Source organism: Cricetulus griseus, chromosome 2 (assembly GCF_003668045.3).
Source record: "Cricetulus griseus strain 17A/GY chromosome 2, alternate assembly CriGri-PICRH-1.0, whole genome shotgun sequence".
Lineage (NCBI taxonomy): Eukaryota > Metazoa > Chordata > Mammalia > Rodentia > Cricetidae > Cricetulus > Cricetulus griseus.
The window spans coordinates 35272521-35289406 of NC_048595.1; the positions used below are offsets into that span (position 1 = coordinate 35272521).

At 50.1% G+C, this 16886-nt stretch overlaps 2 protein-coding genes across 2 annotated transcripts; one reads left to right on the forward strand and one right to left on the reverse strand.

The window, feature by feature from the left end:
- Positions 1-10853: 10853 nt before the first annotated feature.
- On the forward strand, positions 10854-16180 carry Plk3 (polo like kinase 3). The gene is made up of 15 exons (XM_027402590.2): positions 10854-11551; positions 11667-11774; positions 11863-11979; positions 12130-12259; positions 12353-12440; positions 13214-13309; positions 13401-13599; positions 13709-13835; positions 14050-14141; positions 14386-14479; positions 14621-14704; positions 14800-14962; positions 15115-15244; positions 15431-15544; positions 15653-16180. The coding sequence occupies exons 1-15, from the start codon at positions 11342-11344 to the stop codon at positions 15842-15844; spliced, it is 1944 nt and encodes a 647-aa protein (XP_027258391.1). The 5' UTR covers positions 10854-11341; the 3' UTR covers positions 15845-16180.
- Positions 16181-16187: 7 nt separating this feature from the next.
- Positions 16188-16886, reverse strand: Tctex1d4 (Tctex1 domain containing 4). The gene has a single exon (XM_035439683.1). The coding sequence runs from the start codon at positions 16845-16847 to the stop codon at positions 16188-16190; it is 660 nt and encodes a 219-aa protein (XP_035295574.1). The 5' UTR covers positions 16848-16886.

Sequence of the window (16886 nt, forward strand, 5' to 3'; positions counted from 1 at the left end):
AAAGTTAGATTGGACTGGTACTGTCATTGATGAATGGAGGCTGTCATCTGGCTTCCCCTGGGAACTGGGTGTGTGCTACTAGCCCTGTGGGGCCAGGCTGGTCTTTGAGTACCTAACATGCCATGTGTCCTGACCCCACAACTCGCACAGGGCATGCCATGTCCTTTAAACTAGGGACAATAGGGATTGCTATCCTATGCTATAGGCAAGATGACAGTTCAGGGTAAATTGTCATAATATCAGCTGCCGATAAAGTACTAACTCAAGGGACAGATACTATGCCAAGGACAACATTTTATCTTCCTCTCATGGAATCTTCATCATATCCCCATCATGTAGGAATCATTCCAGTTTCACAGATTAGGTTCCAGGAAGCAAACGACTTGCCCAAGGTCACACAACTAATGTTGGAGGCAGGAGTCAAAGCCACGGGCTTCTGGGCTTGAAAGGCTGGGAGTTGCTTGATTGGGCCTAGAGCAAGACTTGAGCACTGAGATCAGTGTCCTTGACACCGGTAGCCTCAACACAGTGCCAGGGTTCTGTCCCAGGCTCTGGGGCTTCCTGGTCAGGCACTTCCCATATCCATGCATGATGCACATGCCTTTAAGTTCTGTGTCCAAGGTCTTGACTCCTGTGAATGCTCTAGGGAACTCTCTCTCTCTGTCTCTCTCTGTCTCTCTCTGTCTCTCTGTCTCTCTGTCTCTCTCTCTCTCTCTCTCTGTGTGTGTGTGTGTGTGTTTTAAGATAAGGTTTCTCTGTGTACTCTGGTACTCTGAAACTCACTCTGTAGACCAGGATGGCTTTGAACTCACATAGATCCTCCTGCCTCTGCCTTCCCAGTGATGAGAATAAAAGTGTGAGCCACCGACCGGCATTGTGTTGCATGCCTTTAATCCCAGCACTTGGGAGGCAGAGGCAGGCAGATCTCTGTGAGTTCGAAGCTACCTGATCTATACTGTGAGTTCCAGGACAGCCTCCAAAACAATGCAGAGAAACCCTGTCTCGAAAAAACAAACAAACAAAAAAACAAAACAAAAAGTGTGAGCCACCACCACCTGGAAACTTGCTCTCTCTTAAATTATTTATTTGTTTTTTTTGTTGTTGTTGTTGGGTTTTTTTTTTTTTTTTTTTTTTTTTTTTTTTTTGGTTTTTCGAGACAGGGTTTCCCTGTGGCTTTGGAGGCTGTCCTGGAACTAGCTCTTGTAGACCAGGCTGGTCTTGAACTCACAGAGATCTGCCTGCCTCTGCCTCCCGAGTGCTGGGATTAAAGGCGTGTGGCACCACCGCCCACTTTAAATGTTTATTTATTTAATGTTTGTGGGGGTGAATGTATGTATGTACACTGTATGCAGCAGGGGTCATAGAGGTCAGGAGAGGATGTTGAATCCCCTGGAGCTGAAGTTACTGGCTGTTGTTTGCTGCCTGGTGTAGGAACTGAGAACTAAAGCCAGGCTCTCTGGAAGAGGTCTTTCCTGCTGAGCCATTTATCCAGCTCCAAAATATAGCTTTTTGAATATTTTTTGAGAATTTCATACAATGTATTTTGATCATATTCATCCCCTTCTACCCAACTCTAAATCTACCCCCAACTCCCTACTCTCCAATTCATTCTCTTCCTCTCCCCCATAACCCATCAAGTCCAATTTGTGCTGCCCATGTACTCCTGAGTATAGGGCAATCTACTAGAGTATGGTCAACCTACCAGAGGTCACACCCTTAACAAACCCAAAAGTCTGACTTTCTCCCCCTGGAATCCATAGCTCCTCAGTTAGAGGTGGGGGCTTGTGAACCTCTCCTTCCTCCATTGCTACAATGTTGCCTGCTTCATCATGTGCTGGTCTTGTTCAGGCAACCACAGGTCCTGTGAGTTCCTGAGTGCATCGATCCTGTCATTTCCACAGACACATTCTCTCAAGGGCTCCTCAGCTCTGGTTCTTACAATTTTTCCTGTCCATCTTCTGAGCCTTGGGGGGTGGTTCCTTCCTTCCTTCCTTCCTTCCTTCCTTCCTTCCTTCCTTCCTTCCTTCCCTCCCTCCCTCCCTCCCTCCCTTCCTCCTCATCTCCCTCCCTCTCTTCATCTCTCCCTCCCTCCTTTGCCCCCTTGAGGTTCTATGCCCCACAGCTTCAGGAGCCTCACACTTGTACCTGATATCAGCTCCCTGCTTTGTGAATTTCCCACAGAGTCAGGATAAAAGGTTCATGACCTGAAAACTGCCCCAGGCAGGAGAAGGAAGCCATCTGCATGCCCTCCTAAATTATCTTATCTCTCTTCCCACTGAGGATGGGTCCATTCTGGGATCATAAAGCTGGGAGAAGCTTTATAATCCCAGAATGGAACCATTTGGTCCATAAATCACTTGACCTGTGCTGCTTCTCCATTCTCCTCTTGCTGGTCCTGCCTACCAATGCCTTCCCTCCCCATAGTGGGTATATGACTGAGTACTTAACAGCCTGGGGTGTGCAGCCAGGCTGCCCACATTCCCATGCTCTCCAAGCTTCACGACCTCAGACAAGCTGTTTTTATTTATTTAGACAGGGTTTCACGAAGCTCAGCCTAGCCTCAAACTGTGTAATCTATCAGGTTCTCAAATTCCTGATCCTCCTGCCTCCCCCTTCTAAGTGCCAGATCATAGACATGTGCCACCATAGCAGCCTAACTTCTTGGTGATATCAATGGATATCACCAAGAGGAGCTGGAGATGACAATACCAATTGCATCAAGTTGCTGGAAACATTAGCTAATAAACAAAGTACTCAGATGAGCAAGAGGAAAGCAGGAAGCATAGTCTAGCCATTAGCAATTGTGTGTGGGGATGGGGTGGGATAAGAGTCTCCCAGCATAAGCTGACCTCAAGTTCCCTGGGTCGCTGATGGTGACCTTGAATTTATGATCCTCTTGCTTCCCAATTCCCAAGTGCTGGGATTACAGATGAATATTACCACACCCAGTGATGGGAGGCAGAGGCAGGTTAATCTCTGTGAGTTCGAGACCAGCCTGGTCTACAAGAGCTAGTTCCAGGACAGCCTCCAAAACCACAGAGAAACCCTGTCTTGAAAAACAAAAACAAAAACTTTTAACAATTTTTTATTATGTATACAGCATTCTGCCAGCATGTATGTCTACATGCCAGAAGAGGGCACCAGATCTCATTATAGATGAGCTACCATGTGGTTGCTGGGAATTGAACTCAAGACCTCTGGAAGAACAATCAGTTCTCTTAACCTCTGAGCCATCCCTCCAGCTCCTTAAATTTTAAAATTACATGTAATTATTTATTTATTCTGTGTGTACGTGAATTGGTTCTCTCCTCCCACCCTAAGAGTCCTGGGGATTTAATTCAAGTGCTTTTACCTAATGGAGCCATCTCACGGGCACCCTTCACACTTTTTAAAAATTAAAATGTTTTGCCGGGTGGTGGTGGTGCATGCCTTTAATCCCAGCGCTCGGGAGGCGGAGGCAGGTGGATCTCTGTGAGTTCGAGACCAGCCTGGTCTACAAGAGCTAGTTCCAGGATAGGCTCCAAATCCACAGAGAAACCCTGTCTCGAAAAACAAAACAAAACAAAAAAAATTAAAATGTTTTGATTTTTATTATAGCTGTGTGTGTATGAGGTGCATGTACAGGTCAGAGAACGGTTTTGTGGAAGAGATTTTGTGAAATCGTTTCTCCCTCTTTGTGGGCTCTAACACAGGTCACCAGTGGTGTATGGCAAGCCTCTTCACCCACTGAGCGATCTCACCACCTCCTCTGTCTTGCTCTTTGTTCATGTGGAAGTTTTACTGTGTATCCTATGCTGGCTCCAAGCCTGTGAGGTGGGCTGCAGCAGCACCAAGGGCCTGGGGCCTCCTTACTGATTAACCTAGGGTTTCGTCTGGAGTCTGAACCCTAACCTTTGTGGGACCTCATATTGTTTTGTTTGTTTTGTGTTTTCCTTCCTCCTTTCTTTCTTTCTTTCTTTCTTTCTTTCTTTCTTTCTTCCTTTCTTTCTTCTCCCTCTTTGCCCCCCCTTCTTTCTTTCAAGACAGGGTTTCCCTGTGTAGCTTTGGAGCCTATCCTGGAACTAGCTCTTTTTTTTGTTTTGTTTTGGTTTTTGGTTTTTTTTTTTGGGTTTTTTTGAGACAGGGTTTCTGTGTGGCTTTGGAGGCTGTCCTGGAACTAGCTCTTGTAGACCAGGGTGGTCTCGAACTCACAGAGATCCACCTCCCTCTGCCTCTCCAGTGCTGGGATTAAAGGCGGGCACCACCACCACCACCTGGCTGGCACCTCTTATTCTTGACTTGCCTGCTCCCTTAGGTTCTGATCAAGAGTTACTGACTCCAACTTGCCAAGCAGACCAGAGCAGAAGGCCTTATAGCAACATTTGAGGATGGACACACAGAGAACTCAGAAAAGTCGTTGGTGGCGCACGCCTTTAATCCCAGCACTCGGGAGGCAGAGGCAGGCGGATCTCTGTGAGTTCAAGACCAGCCTGGTCTACAAGAGCTAGTTTCAGGACAGCCTCCAAAGCCACAGAGAAACCCTGTCTTGAAAAATCAAAAGAGATAGACAGATGCAAGACCCAGGGATCAGCAACCCCACAAAAGTCAAGTAACTGTGACTAGCAGAGTCAGTCCAACTTTTGTTCAGGTCTTGGATCTGGCCCTGGGAGCTGAGTTGACCTTGGGGAAATTGCTCCACTCTTGTGAGCTTTCATTTCCTCAAGAGGATTATAATCACTTCCTTACCATAGGCTGACTGGGAACAATCAATACACTAATTGCCTAGGCCAGTGCCTGGGACATAGATGGGGAGCAGATTACACAGGGAGAGGTGGCACAGTCAGGCCTTTATACTACAACATCTGACAGAGTTCAGCATGCCCGTGGTTTGATACCAAGACTGAGTGTTGAGGGAGATGACAGCATCCAGAATGATCTAATATCCTGACTCCCAGAGGAGGGCTCAAACACCTTGTTAATTTTCCCAGTTGGACAGTTGCCTTGGAGTGTAGCTCAGTGGCAGATCACTTTTTATTTAATTTTATTTTATGAGCATTGAGTTGAGGGTGTCAGGAACTGCTGAGCTCCAGACAGCTGTGAGCTGCCATGTGGGTGCTGGGAATTGAACCCAGGTCCTCTGGAATGGCAGTCAGTGCTCTTACCCACTGAACCATCCCTGGTAGATCACTTTCTTAACAGGCCTTAAGCCTTGGGCCCAGTCCCTAACATTGGAGATGGAATGAAAACAACAGGTGTACAGGAGGCTTGAAGCCCCACTGTGGTTCTGAGGACCAAGCCAGTGGAAGAAGGCATAAGAAGAGGGCAAGACATCCCTGAAGGGAATTCAGTCAAGGGCCCTTGTTTTCTGTGGCAAAAATGAGTCAACAGCCTAAGCTCAAGTTTCAGGCCTGCAAAGAGCAGCCTTAAGCTTAGCATCCAATGCTTGGTGGGAACTCCTTGTATTGGAAAGGAGGACCAGGGAACCAGGCATGGGGACACAGCACCAGCTTCCTCTCCCCAGAAACCCATTAAGGCTATTCTGCCCCTCTGAATTTCCCAAAACCCATTTCTTGACCCTGGCTATATTGCCAGACTCCAAATAACTGTTTCCTCAAATTCAAATTTGGCTTCCTCTAGGTAACTAAGACACACACACACACACACACTTGGGGTCTTTGCAACGTGAAGAGGGGCAAGAAGACTTTGAACTGCCTCTACACCACACACACACATCACACACACACACACACACATCAGACATACACACACACACACATCACACACACACATCACACACACACACACATCAGACATACACACACATCACACACACACATCACACACACACACACACATCAGACATACACACACATCACACACACACATCAGACATACACACACATCACACACACACACATCACACACACACATCACACACACATCATACACACACACACACATCACACACACACACACATCACACACACACATCAGACATACACACACATCACACACACACACATCAGACACACACACACATCACACATACACATCACACACACATCACACACACACACACACATCAGACATACACACACATCACACACACACATCAGACACACACACACATCACACATACACATCACACACACACATCACACACACATCATACACACACACACATCACACACACACATCACACACACATCACACATACACATCATACACACACACACATCACACACACACATCACACACACACATCACACACACATCATACACACACACACATCACACACACACATCAGACACACACACACATCACACATACACATCACACACACACACATCAGACATACACACACATCACACACACACACATCATACATACACACACATCACACACACACATTACACACACTCAAACACACACATTAAACACACACATCCAACATATCAAACACACACACATCACATACACACACATCACACATACACATCAAACACACACACATCACACACACACACCACACACATTTTGCAAAGCTTTTTCAGGTCTGACCCTTGCACTGTTCAGTTACTCTGAACTTGTTAGGGTTTTATTATTATTATTATTATTATTATTATTATTATTATTGGTATTTCTTTTGTCTGGAGATGGCCTAGTATAGCCCAAGCTGGCTTGGAACTTGCTATGAAGTTGAGAATGGCCTTGAATTCCTGATCCTCCAACCTCTTGGGTGATAGAATTACAGGCCTGTGGCATCACACTTGGCTTATGCCACAACTGAAGTTACCCTGGAAATGGTACGGGACATATCAGATACCAGACATCTCAGCCCAAAGGAGATTTTATTATTCAGAAGGACAAGGTGGGGCTGCCTCTGCACAGGGCAAAGACAGTGATGGCAGACTGGCGCATGGCCATCTTTAGGGCTCTAGTGTATGGAAAGGAAAAAAGGGGTGTCTCTCCCCCTATACCTCCTGAGAATGTTGGGATGACTGTCTTTTGATTGACTAGGATGAGAACAAAGGGGATGAAGTAACCCCATGCCTTCCTCTCTCATCCAAGGCTGACTGGCCTCTTGAACACCACCTTAGGGGGGAGCAGCCCATGAATGCAAATAAAAAAGCTTGCTTTAATTTTTTCTTTCTTTCTTTCTTTCTTTCTTTCTTTCTTTCTTTCTTTTTTTTTTTTTTTTTTTTTTTTCGAGACAGGGTTTCTCTGTGTAGCTTTGGAGCCTATCCTGGCACTCGCTCTGGAGACCAGGCTGGCCTCGAACTCACAGAGATCTGCTTGCCTCTGCCTCCTGAGTGCTGGGATTAAAGGCATGCACCACCAACTCCCCATAAAAGCTTGCTTTAATTAATAGCTTGTTTTAATTAATTTTTCCATGATGCTTTGGGTCGGTGGTCTTTCTCCTCCCATTTTTGGGATTAACAGAACCAACTCAGGCTCCATATGCGCTCATGCAATCCATAAACATATGTACACACACACAAATGTAATTTTAAATTCTGTCTTCTTTCTTATTTTCTTTTTTTAAAAGATTTTATTTATTTATTACATATACAGTCTTCTGCCTGCATGCTAGCAGAGGGCACCAGATATCATTCAAGGTGGTTGTGAGCCACCATGTAGTTGCTGGTAATTGAACTCAGGACCTCTGGAAGAACAGTCAGTGCTCTTAACCGCTGAGCCATGTCTCCAGCCCCCCCTTTCTTATTTTCTATATGCATTTGTGTTTTGCCTGCATGCATGTCTGTGTGAGATATCAGATCCCCTGGAACTGGAGTTACAGACAGCTATGAGCTGCCATGTTGATGCTGGGATTTGAATCCAGGTTCTCCTGAAGAGCAGTCAGTGCTCTTTTTTTTTTTTTTTTTTTTTTGGTGTTTTTTCGAGGCAGGGTTTCTCTGTGGCTTTGGAGGCTGTCCTGGAACTAGCTCTTGTAGACCAGGCTCAAACTCATAGAGATCCTCCTGCCTCTGCCTCCCGAGTGCTGGGATTAAAGGCGAGCGCCACCACCACTGGGCACAGCAGTCAGTGCTCTTAACCTTTGAGCCATCTCTCCATCTCTCCAGTGCCCTAAATTCGGTCTTCTTTTTGGCACCTGCATTCTTTGTTTGTTTGTTTGTTTGTTTGTTTGTTTCTTTCTTTCTTTCTTTTTCCCCCCAGATGGTTTCTCTGTGTGATAATCCTGGCTGTCCTGGAACTTGCTTTGTAGACCAGGCTGGCCGCAAACTCACTAAGATCGCCTGCCTCTGCCTCCCAAGTGCTGAGCTAAAGGCATGTGCCACCAACATCTGGCTTGACATCTGGATTTTCACACACACACATACAGAGAGACAGAGACAGAATTTTTAAAAATAAAAATAATTTTTGAAAATATTACTGGGCACTGGTGGTGCACACCTTTAATGCCAGCATTCATGTAAGACAGAGGCAGGCAGATCTCTGTGAGTTTGAGGCCAGCTTGGTCTACAAGAGCTAGTTCCAGGACAGCCTCCAAAGCCACAGAAAAACCCTGTCTCAAAAAAAAAAAAAATTCACTATGGATATAGGCAAGGATGACCTTTGTTCTAGTCAGTTTTCTGTTGCTGTGATAAACACCATGGCCAAAAGGAACTTGGGGAAGAAAGGGTTTACTTCATTTTACAGGTTATAGCCAATCATGGAGGGAAGCCATGGCAAAAGCCGAAGCAGGAACTAAAGCAGAAACCATGAAGGAATGCTGCTTACTGACTTGATCCCTTTTGCTGTTAGCTTTCTTTCTTTGTTTTAATTATGCGTGTATGTATGTGGGTGTGTACAGACAAGAAACCCAACCAAGGAGGCTAGAGGTGTTGAATTCCCCTGGAGCTCAAGTTCCAAGGCAGCTGTGAGTCAGTGTGGGTGAACGAACTAACTTAGGTACTTTAAAAGAGTACTCCATGCTCTTAATTGCTGAACCATTGCTCCAGACCTCTCTGCTAGCTTGCTTTTTCTTTTCTTTTCTTTCTTTCTTTTTTTTTTTTTTGTTTTTTTGTTTTTTTTGAGACAGGGTTTCTCTGTGTAGCTTTGGAGCCTATCCTGGCACTCACTCTGGAGACCAGGCTGGCCTCGAACTCACAGAGATCCACCTCCCGAGTGCTGGGATTAAAGGAGTGTGCCACCAATGCCCGGCTGTCTGTTAGCTTTCTTATACAGCCCAGGTCTACCTGCTCAGGGATGGCACCATACACAGTGGGCTTGGCCATCCCATACCAATCAGCAATCAAGATAATTCCTCACATACTTGGCCAAAGGTCAGTCTGGTCTGTGCAGTTCCTCAGTGAGACTCTCTAGGATGACACTCACTGAGCTGTCAAGTTGACAGCTGACTCTAACTAGGACAACTGTGAACTCTTGATCCTCTAGACTCGATCCTCCAGCTCAGGCTTTGAATCTGTTTTTGGAAGCTGAAGTTTTGTCAGCTTTCTGGCCTCACCACTACCTTCTCCCCGAAGGGAAATTGCTGAGCTTGACACCTCAGACATCCCTGACCACCCCTTACCCCATCCTCTCATTGAAGTTGTTGGTATTTCTCCTGGTCTTAGGCTATTTGGGACCTCTTTTTTGGGTCATGAGGGCAAGCTTTAAGAAGGTCCTTATGGCCTGGCGTGGTGTTGCATGCCTTTAACCCCAGCACTCATGTGACGCACCCTGGAGGTAAAGACAGGAGGATCTCTGTGAGTTTGAGGCTAGCCTGGTCTACAGAGATAGTTCCAAGACAACCAAAACTACTACACAGAGAAACCGCGTCTCAGAAAAACAAAACACACACACAAAGTCCTCGAGGGCCTGCTAAAGATTGTATGAGCTGTCTGACTGAATGAAATGGAAACGAAACCAAAGGCTAGGAGGGCAGTATAGAATAGCAATAATCCCACCGAGGTAGACTATGATGAGACCAGAGTCTGAGGGAAGATAGGCTTACATAGAGACATCTGAGAGATAAACTCAGCTAGGTGGCAGGAATTGGGTGTATGTATTTGTTGGCTCTTCTGATTAGTCTTTGCAAAGCAAACTCTTGGTTGCTCTTTTGTTTATTTCCTTCTTAGCACTTTTCACAGCCTGTAATTACTTTGCTTATGTACTGCTTCCATAAAGCAAATCCATGTAAACTAAAGTAGGGCTACAGCTCTGATCATCCTTAGTGGAGGCAGTGCCTGCCACTTATCAGATGCTTTCAGTAAAACTGAGGCCTGAATGGATATCTCAGGGCCAAAACAAAGACAGAATCCCTTAAACAGCGGCAGAGGGATTAAGATTCTAAAGTGAAGCCTTTAATCCCAGCACTCTGGAGGCAGAGGCTGGTGGATCTCTGAGTTCAAAGCCAGCCTGGTCTACAGAGTGAGTTCCAGGACTGACAGACACAGACAGATAGCTCTATGTAGACAGTCAGACAGTCAGACAAACAGGCAGACAGACAGACAGAGCTACATAGAGAAACTATCTTTTTTTTTTTTTTTTGCTTTTGTTTTTCAAGACAGGGTTTCTCTGTGTAGCTTTGGAGCCTATCCTGGCACTCGCTCTGGAGACCAGGCTGGCCTCGAACTCACAGAGATCCACCTGCCTCTGCCTCCCGAGTGCTGGAATTAAAGGCGTGCATCACCAAAGCCCGGTGAGAAACCCTATCTTGAAAGCAAAAACAAAACCGTGAATACAAACCCATTGTACAGTCCCAGAGCAGGTAAATCAGGCTCCGAAGCGTGCTATTCTATAGTGCCCAAAGAGGGCAGCACTAGGCTAGAACTGCGGGCTGTGCTCCAGAGCAAGAGACGCTTACAGGAGACCGCCCGCGTCGGTGACGTGCACTGAGGTAAGTTTGCACCACCCCTGCCTTTCCTCTCTCAGCTGGAACGCTGATCCTTGTTGCTCAGACAGAGGTCTCCGGATACCTGGCCTCCACTCCGACTTCAGTATATACCCAGAAGGATGAAGAAAGAAAGGAGCTGCCTTTGGCAGGACAAGTAGTCACTACGTGGACGGGGTAGCAGAGAGGAAAAAAATGAAGAGGAGCATGCTCGCACCTGCTGGGATGACAAACACTACCACCGCGCCTTTAAGGACCCAGCAGGAGGCGTGGCCGGACAGAGGGAGGAGTTTTCAGGTGACGTGAGGCAGAGCAGAGGGCGGGGCTTCTCCAAGCCTGGCTGCCAGGAAAAGGGCGGAGCTCGCGATGACGAGCCACCCGGGAGGGGGCAGGCGTTCATTGATAAAAACGCCGGGCTCCCTCGGGCGCGATCGCAGAGTAGAGAAACCAGGCAGCGCCACGCGCAGCCGGGGCCGGGCGGAACCGAGAACCAGCTCGGGCCGGCGCTACGCCGCGCCGCCCGCATGGAGCCCGCCGCCGGCCTCTTGTCCCCGCGCCCCTTCCCGCGCGCGGCCGCCCCGCCCGCGCCCCCCGCTGGTCCGGGGCCGCCTTCTAGTGCCTCACCGCGGTCGGAGCCTGAGGTGCTGGCCGGGTCACCGGCGCCGGACCCGGGTCGCCTCATCACCGATGCGTGCAGCGGCCGTACCTACATCAAGGGCCGCTTGTTGGGCAAGGTAGATCACGGGGGCTTTGGGGTGGCGCTGACGGAGGTGGAGGGGAGCCCTCCGGGCCCGACCCTGTCTCTCCGGGAGCTCCCGGACCGACGCATCCTCCTCCTCCTCCCCCTAGGGGGGCTTCGCCCGCTGCTATGAAGCCACTGACACCGAGACCGGTGTAGCCTACGCGGTCAAAATCATCCCGCAGAGCCGCGTGGCCAAGCCGCATCAGCGCGAGAAGGTGGGTCCAGGCCCTGAGGACCAGGGGTAGGGAGGGGATGGTGGCGTGTGAACCCTGGAAGGATGATGATCTCGCGCTCTCGTCGCAGATCCTAAACGAGATCGAGTTGCACCGAGACCTACAGCACCGCCATATCGTTCGCTTTTCGCACCATTTCGAGGATGCTGACAACATATACATTTTCTTGGAGCTCTGTAGCCGAAAGGTCCGGAGTAGAGGGGATTCACCGGGAACAGGGGTGGGAAAGGAAGTGGCTCCTAATATCCAAAGCTGGGTTCCTGTCACCCTTAAGCAAGCACAGATGGAGGGCGGGTCTGGGAAGGCAAGCAGGGGCTGAAACAGTGGCTTTCTGCAGTCCCTGGCCCACATCTGGAAGGCCCGGCACACCCTGTTGGAGCCAGAGGTTCGCTACTACCTGCGCCAGATCCTTTCAGGCCTCAAGTACTTGCACCAGAGGGGTATCTTGCACAGAGACCTCAAGCTGGGTGAGATTCCTGGGTCTGGGTGGAAGGTGTGGGGGGTATGGGGAGGGAAGAGAGGGAGTGAAGAGTCTGACACTTCTCTCTGCAACTATCTAGGAAATTTTTTCATCACGGATAACATGGAGCTGAAGGTGGGGGATTTTGGGCTGGCATCTCGGTTAGAGCCCCCTGAGCAGAGAAAAAAGTGAGTGAGGGGATGATGGCCGCGGTCTGTATGTGACACAGATGATGTGCGGTGTGACAGTGTGACAGTGTGCGTGTGGACAGCAAGGTGACATGATGTATGCTTGGGATAAACAGGGCTGGGGTGACCGGCTGTCTGTATGTGTGAAGGTAAAGGTGGCATCCTAGGGCAGCCTTATGAATGTGTGGCCCAGATGGACGAGGACTTGCGTCCCTGACACAGATGGGAGTCTAAGGATTTTTGGAAAATGTATGGCTGATCCTGTGTTGGGTGGGGAAAACAAGCCAGGCTGTGAGCATATGTATATAAGACAGACTGAGTGTGGGAATCACAGGATGTGATACCCTGTGTGTCTAAGAAGACCCCTGTGACAGGCTGTCTGTAACACAGATCGCATGTGTGGCAGGTGAGTGTTTTTGGAGGGTATGACAGCTGGTGTTGGTTGTGTGCAGCACAGACCGTGGGAGGTGACAGCCTAATGTGTACTTGACAGAAGGGCGTGGGGGAAGGGACCAGTCATGGACCCTCTGTATTGACCTTGGGAGAGTAGGCTGTGATGGGGTCAGGGCCTCCTCCTGTCCTGCAGAGCAGCTGAGCAGCTGGACTAGACTGGACTCAGCTGCCATTCTCAGCATCCATTGTCCCAAGACAAGCAGGAGCTCTCTGGCCTTTGGTGACAGGCAGCTGCTTTGTCTGAACTCAGCAGGGGCAGGAATGGGGGCGGGTGTTGGGCTGGGTCTGAGCCTTCCCCTCTCCACCCTACCCTCTTTCAGGACCATCTGTGGCACTCCCAACTATGTGGCCCCAGAAGTGCTGCTGAGACAAGGCCATGGCCCCGAGGCAGACGTGTGGTCACTTGGTTGTGTCATGTGAGTGCCAAAGTCATTGGCAGACTGGTGGTAGATGCATGGATGGGGTGTTCCCACTACTTGACGTCTGATCTCCCATTCCTGGGCACAGGTACACACTCCTATGTGGGAGGCCCCCATTTGAGACAGCTGACCTGAAGGAAACATACCGCTGCATCAAGCAGGTTCATTACACGCTGCCTGCCAGCCTCTCACTGCCAGCCCGTCAGCTCCTGGCTGCCATCCTTCGGGCTTCACCCCAAGACCGCCCCTCTATTGAACAGATCCTGCGCCATGACTTCTTTACAAAGGTCTGTGGTTCTCCAGATAGCACGGTTCCGTCTGCATGACCTCAAAGGATAAATGGGAGCAGGACCCTTGGGGGTCTCACTTCTCTGTTTGCATGGCTTTCTTCCTCAGGGCTACACCCCTGATCGGCTCCCTGTCAACAGCTGTGTGACAGTCCCAGATCTGACACCCCCCAACCCGGCAAGGAGTCTGTTTGCCAAAGTTACCAAGAGCCTGTTTGGCAGGAAAAAGAACAAGAGTGAGTCAGGTGTCAGTGGGTTGAGGGTATAGGGCAGTAGAATGTTGGAGTGGCTTGTTATATTTGTTTGAGTCAGTGGTACCAGGTGAGGGTGCCTGTAGACTCTTGGGGAGAACATGTGTTGTCTAGGCACTTGGGAAGACCTGCCTGTATGAACACTTTAGGAAATGTGGTCAGGCAGGACACTGAGGGCTGTATTCTCCCTCACCACCAGATAAGAACCATTCTGAGGAACGGGATAATGTCTCCTGCTTGGTGAGCGGCCTGATGCGCACATCCATCGGTCATCCAGATGTCAGGCCTGAGGTGAGGTGCTCACGTGAGCATTATTCCCCTGACTCACCCTGACCCTAGCAGCTGAGGGAAGCCCAGCATTAAAAGGCTGATGAAGCATCCAACCTCGTGGTGGCCTAATTGGCTGTGTCTCATTAGCCAGCTGAGGGTGACCTGGGGTGCCCTGAGAGCCATCAGGGACAGGGCTGGCCCATCAGACTTTCAAGGATTTGGATTCTGGGTCCTAATAGCACTCCCTCTCTGCTCAACTGTCCAGGCTCCAGCAGCTGCAGGTCTGGCCCCTGTCAGCTTGGTAGAAACAGCTGCTGAGGACAGCTCACCCCGTGGGACACTGGCAAGCAGTGGAGATGGTGAGGAGCCAGAAGATGAGAGGTGCTGGAGGTGGCTGGGGTGGAGACCAGGGGCCAGAAGGAAGTAGCTGGCCGAGGGACATGACCTGGGCCCAAGGAGGCTGTTTGTTGGCTGAATGTCAGTGCCCTCTGTTCCCTCAGGATTTGAAGAAGGTTTGACTGTGGCCACAGTGGTAGAGTCTGCCCTCTGTGCACTGAGGAACTGTGTGGCCTTCATGCCCCCAGGTAAGGCTGGGCTCTGGTACATGTGAATAGTTTGGCAAGTTCTTTTTGACCTAGAGGCCAGGGGAATGTTTTCACTCCCTCCTCTCCCGTAACAGCGGAACAGAACCCAGCTCCTCTAGCACAGCCAGAGCCTCTGGTGTGGGTCAGCAAGTGGGTTGACTACTCCAACAAGTTTGGCTTTGGGTATCAGCTGTCCAGCCGCCGTGTAGCCGTGCTCTTCAACGATGGCACACACATGGCCCTGTCAGCCAATAGAAAGTAAGTGCTATGCTGGGGTGCTTTGTATTTAGTCTATTGTACCAAGCAGGGTTGCACCTTGGTGTGTGTTTCTGTGTTCAGGGGTCTGGGGGTTTCAAGTCCAAATGGGAGGAACGATAATACCAGGCTCCTCTCTGCATCTGCACTTTCAGGATTGTACACTACAACCCCACCAGCACGAAGCACTTCTCCTTCTCTGTGGGTTCTGTACCTCGTGCTCTGCAGCCTCAGCTGGGCATCCTGCGGTATTTCGCCTCCTACATGGAGCAGCACCTCATGAAGGTGTGTGGGCTGCTGTGGGGGCCTGGAGGGGGGCTAATGCATCTTGATTTCTTCTGGTTCTCCACTGTTGGGGATGGGGAAAGGGATGGCTCAAAGATAGTGGCTGATCATGTAAGGGCAGGAGACATCCATAGGGAGAGACCCAGCCCATGCCAGTCTAGTGACCTGACCTGCCTGTTCTCTCAGGGCGGAGACCTGCCCAGTGTGGAAGAGGTAGAGGTGCCTGCCCCGCCCTTGTTGTTGCAGTGGGTCAAGACTGATCAGGCCCTACTCATGCTGTTTAGTGATGGCACTGTGCAGGTAAGAGCCCATCCTGGAGTTGGAGGGAAGGTCCGGTAGGCCCAGGGTTCTGGGAAGGTATATGGGTCTGGTGTCCCAGCCCTGAACACTGTTACCTTCTGTGCACAGGTGAACTTCTATGGGGACCACACAAAGTTGATCCTCAGTGGCTGGGAGCCTCTCCTTGTGACTTTTGTGGCTCGAAACCGCAGTGCTTGTACTTACCTCGCTTCCCACCTCCGGCAGCTGGGCTGCTCCCCGGACCTGCGGCAGCGACTGCGCTACGCACTGCACCTGCTCAGGGATCGGAATCCTGCTTAGGTTCTAACCTGCAGAGCAGGCTGTGATCCAGACCCCAAGCCTGTGCCTGAAAGGCTCTGGCCCTTGCCTTTGTGGCCCCTCCTGTCCCTTTGGTGCCTCTCTGGGGGATCTGGGCTGAATCCCCCAGGCAATCAGGGACCAGCTTTACTACAGTTGGGGATGGCCTGCCCTTCCTGTCTCTTCCCCCTTCTCCCTGAGATAAGCCTGAGCCTTAGCTCCCAGTTAGGGGGCATTATTTATGGACCACTTTTATTTATTAACAGACATTTATTTATTGGGATGTGAGCCCCAGGGGGGCCTCCTCCTGGGATAATAAACTGTTTTTCAGAACTTGAAGGGCTTGTCATTCCCAGTAGACCGCGTGGACAGTAGCCACGGCAAACAGTGAAGTGTTGGTGAAGGTAGCAGAGGCCAATCCATCGTGCACAGCATCCCACAGTGCGCGGCTGACCACGTGCACGCCCTGTTTCTCGCGTGGCCCCAGCACCACACTGCATACCAGTTTGTAGCGGGGTAGGCAGAGCTCCCGCACACGCATGCGTATCTGTTCACACAGCGCCTGTGCCAGTTTCCCCGCCTCACTACCTGAGTAGCACACATTGCTCAGCCCTGCGTGCAGTGCTGCCTCCAGGACACACTGAGCGCTTGCAGCTTCCCAGCGCTCCCCCGGCGCTGGTTCTGTGCGGTATGAGGGTGCCATCCTACGGGCAGGCACCAGAGGTAGCCCAGAAAAGCTAACTCGTGAACCAAAAGGGGGCATTGGGCCCAGGGATGGTCGTCGACCTCCAGTACCTACTAGGGGTCCTGCCAGTGAGTTGCGGCGTGAAAAGGATGGGTGTAGGCTCAGCAGGGAGCCACGACGGGAGGCTGGGCCTGGGCCTACAGGTCGGGTCTCATCAATGCTGGGCAGGTGACCTCCAGACTTCCCTGGTGGTAATTTCAGAGCCAGGTCTTTGGTAGTCTCCTCTTCCTGGCGACCAGATAGCAGAGTCCTGCCAGCCATGGATCTGCCTGCTGGAAGATCCACACTGAGGAGTGGCTC

Coding starts and splice junctions, on each gene's coding strand:
- Tctex1d4 (XM_035439683.1), bottom strand. CDS start 16,847: ATGGCTGGCAGGACTCTGCTATCTGGTCGCCAGGAAGAGGAGACTACC.
- Plk3 (XM_027402590.2), top strand. CDS start 11,342: ATGGAGCCCGCCGCCGGCCTCTTGTCCCCGCGCCCCTTCCCGCGCGCG. Junction 14,705..14,799: donor TGTGGCCTTCATGCCCCCAG/GTAAGGCTGGGC, acceptor CTCCCGTAACAG/CGGAACAGAACCCAGCTCCT. Junction 14,963..15,114: donor GCCCTGTCAGCCAATAGAAA/GTAAGTGCTATG, acceptor CTGCACTTTCAG/GATTGTACACTACAACCCCA.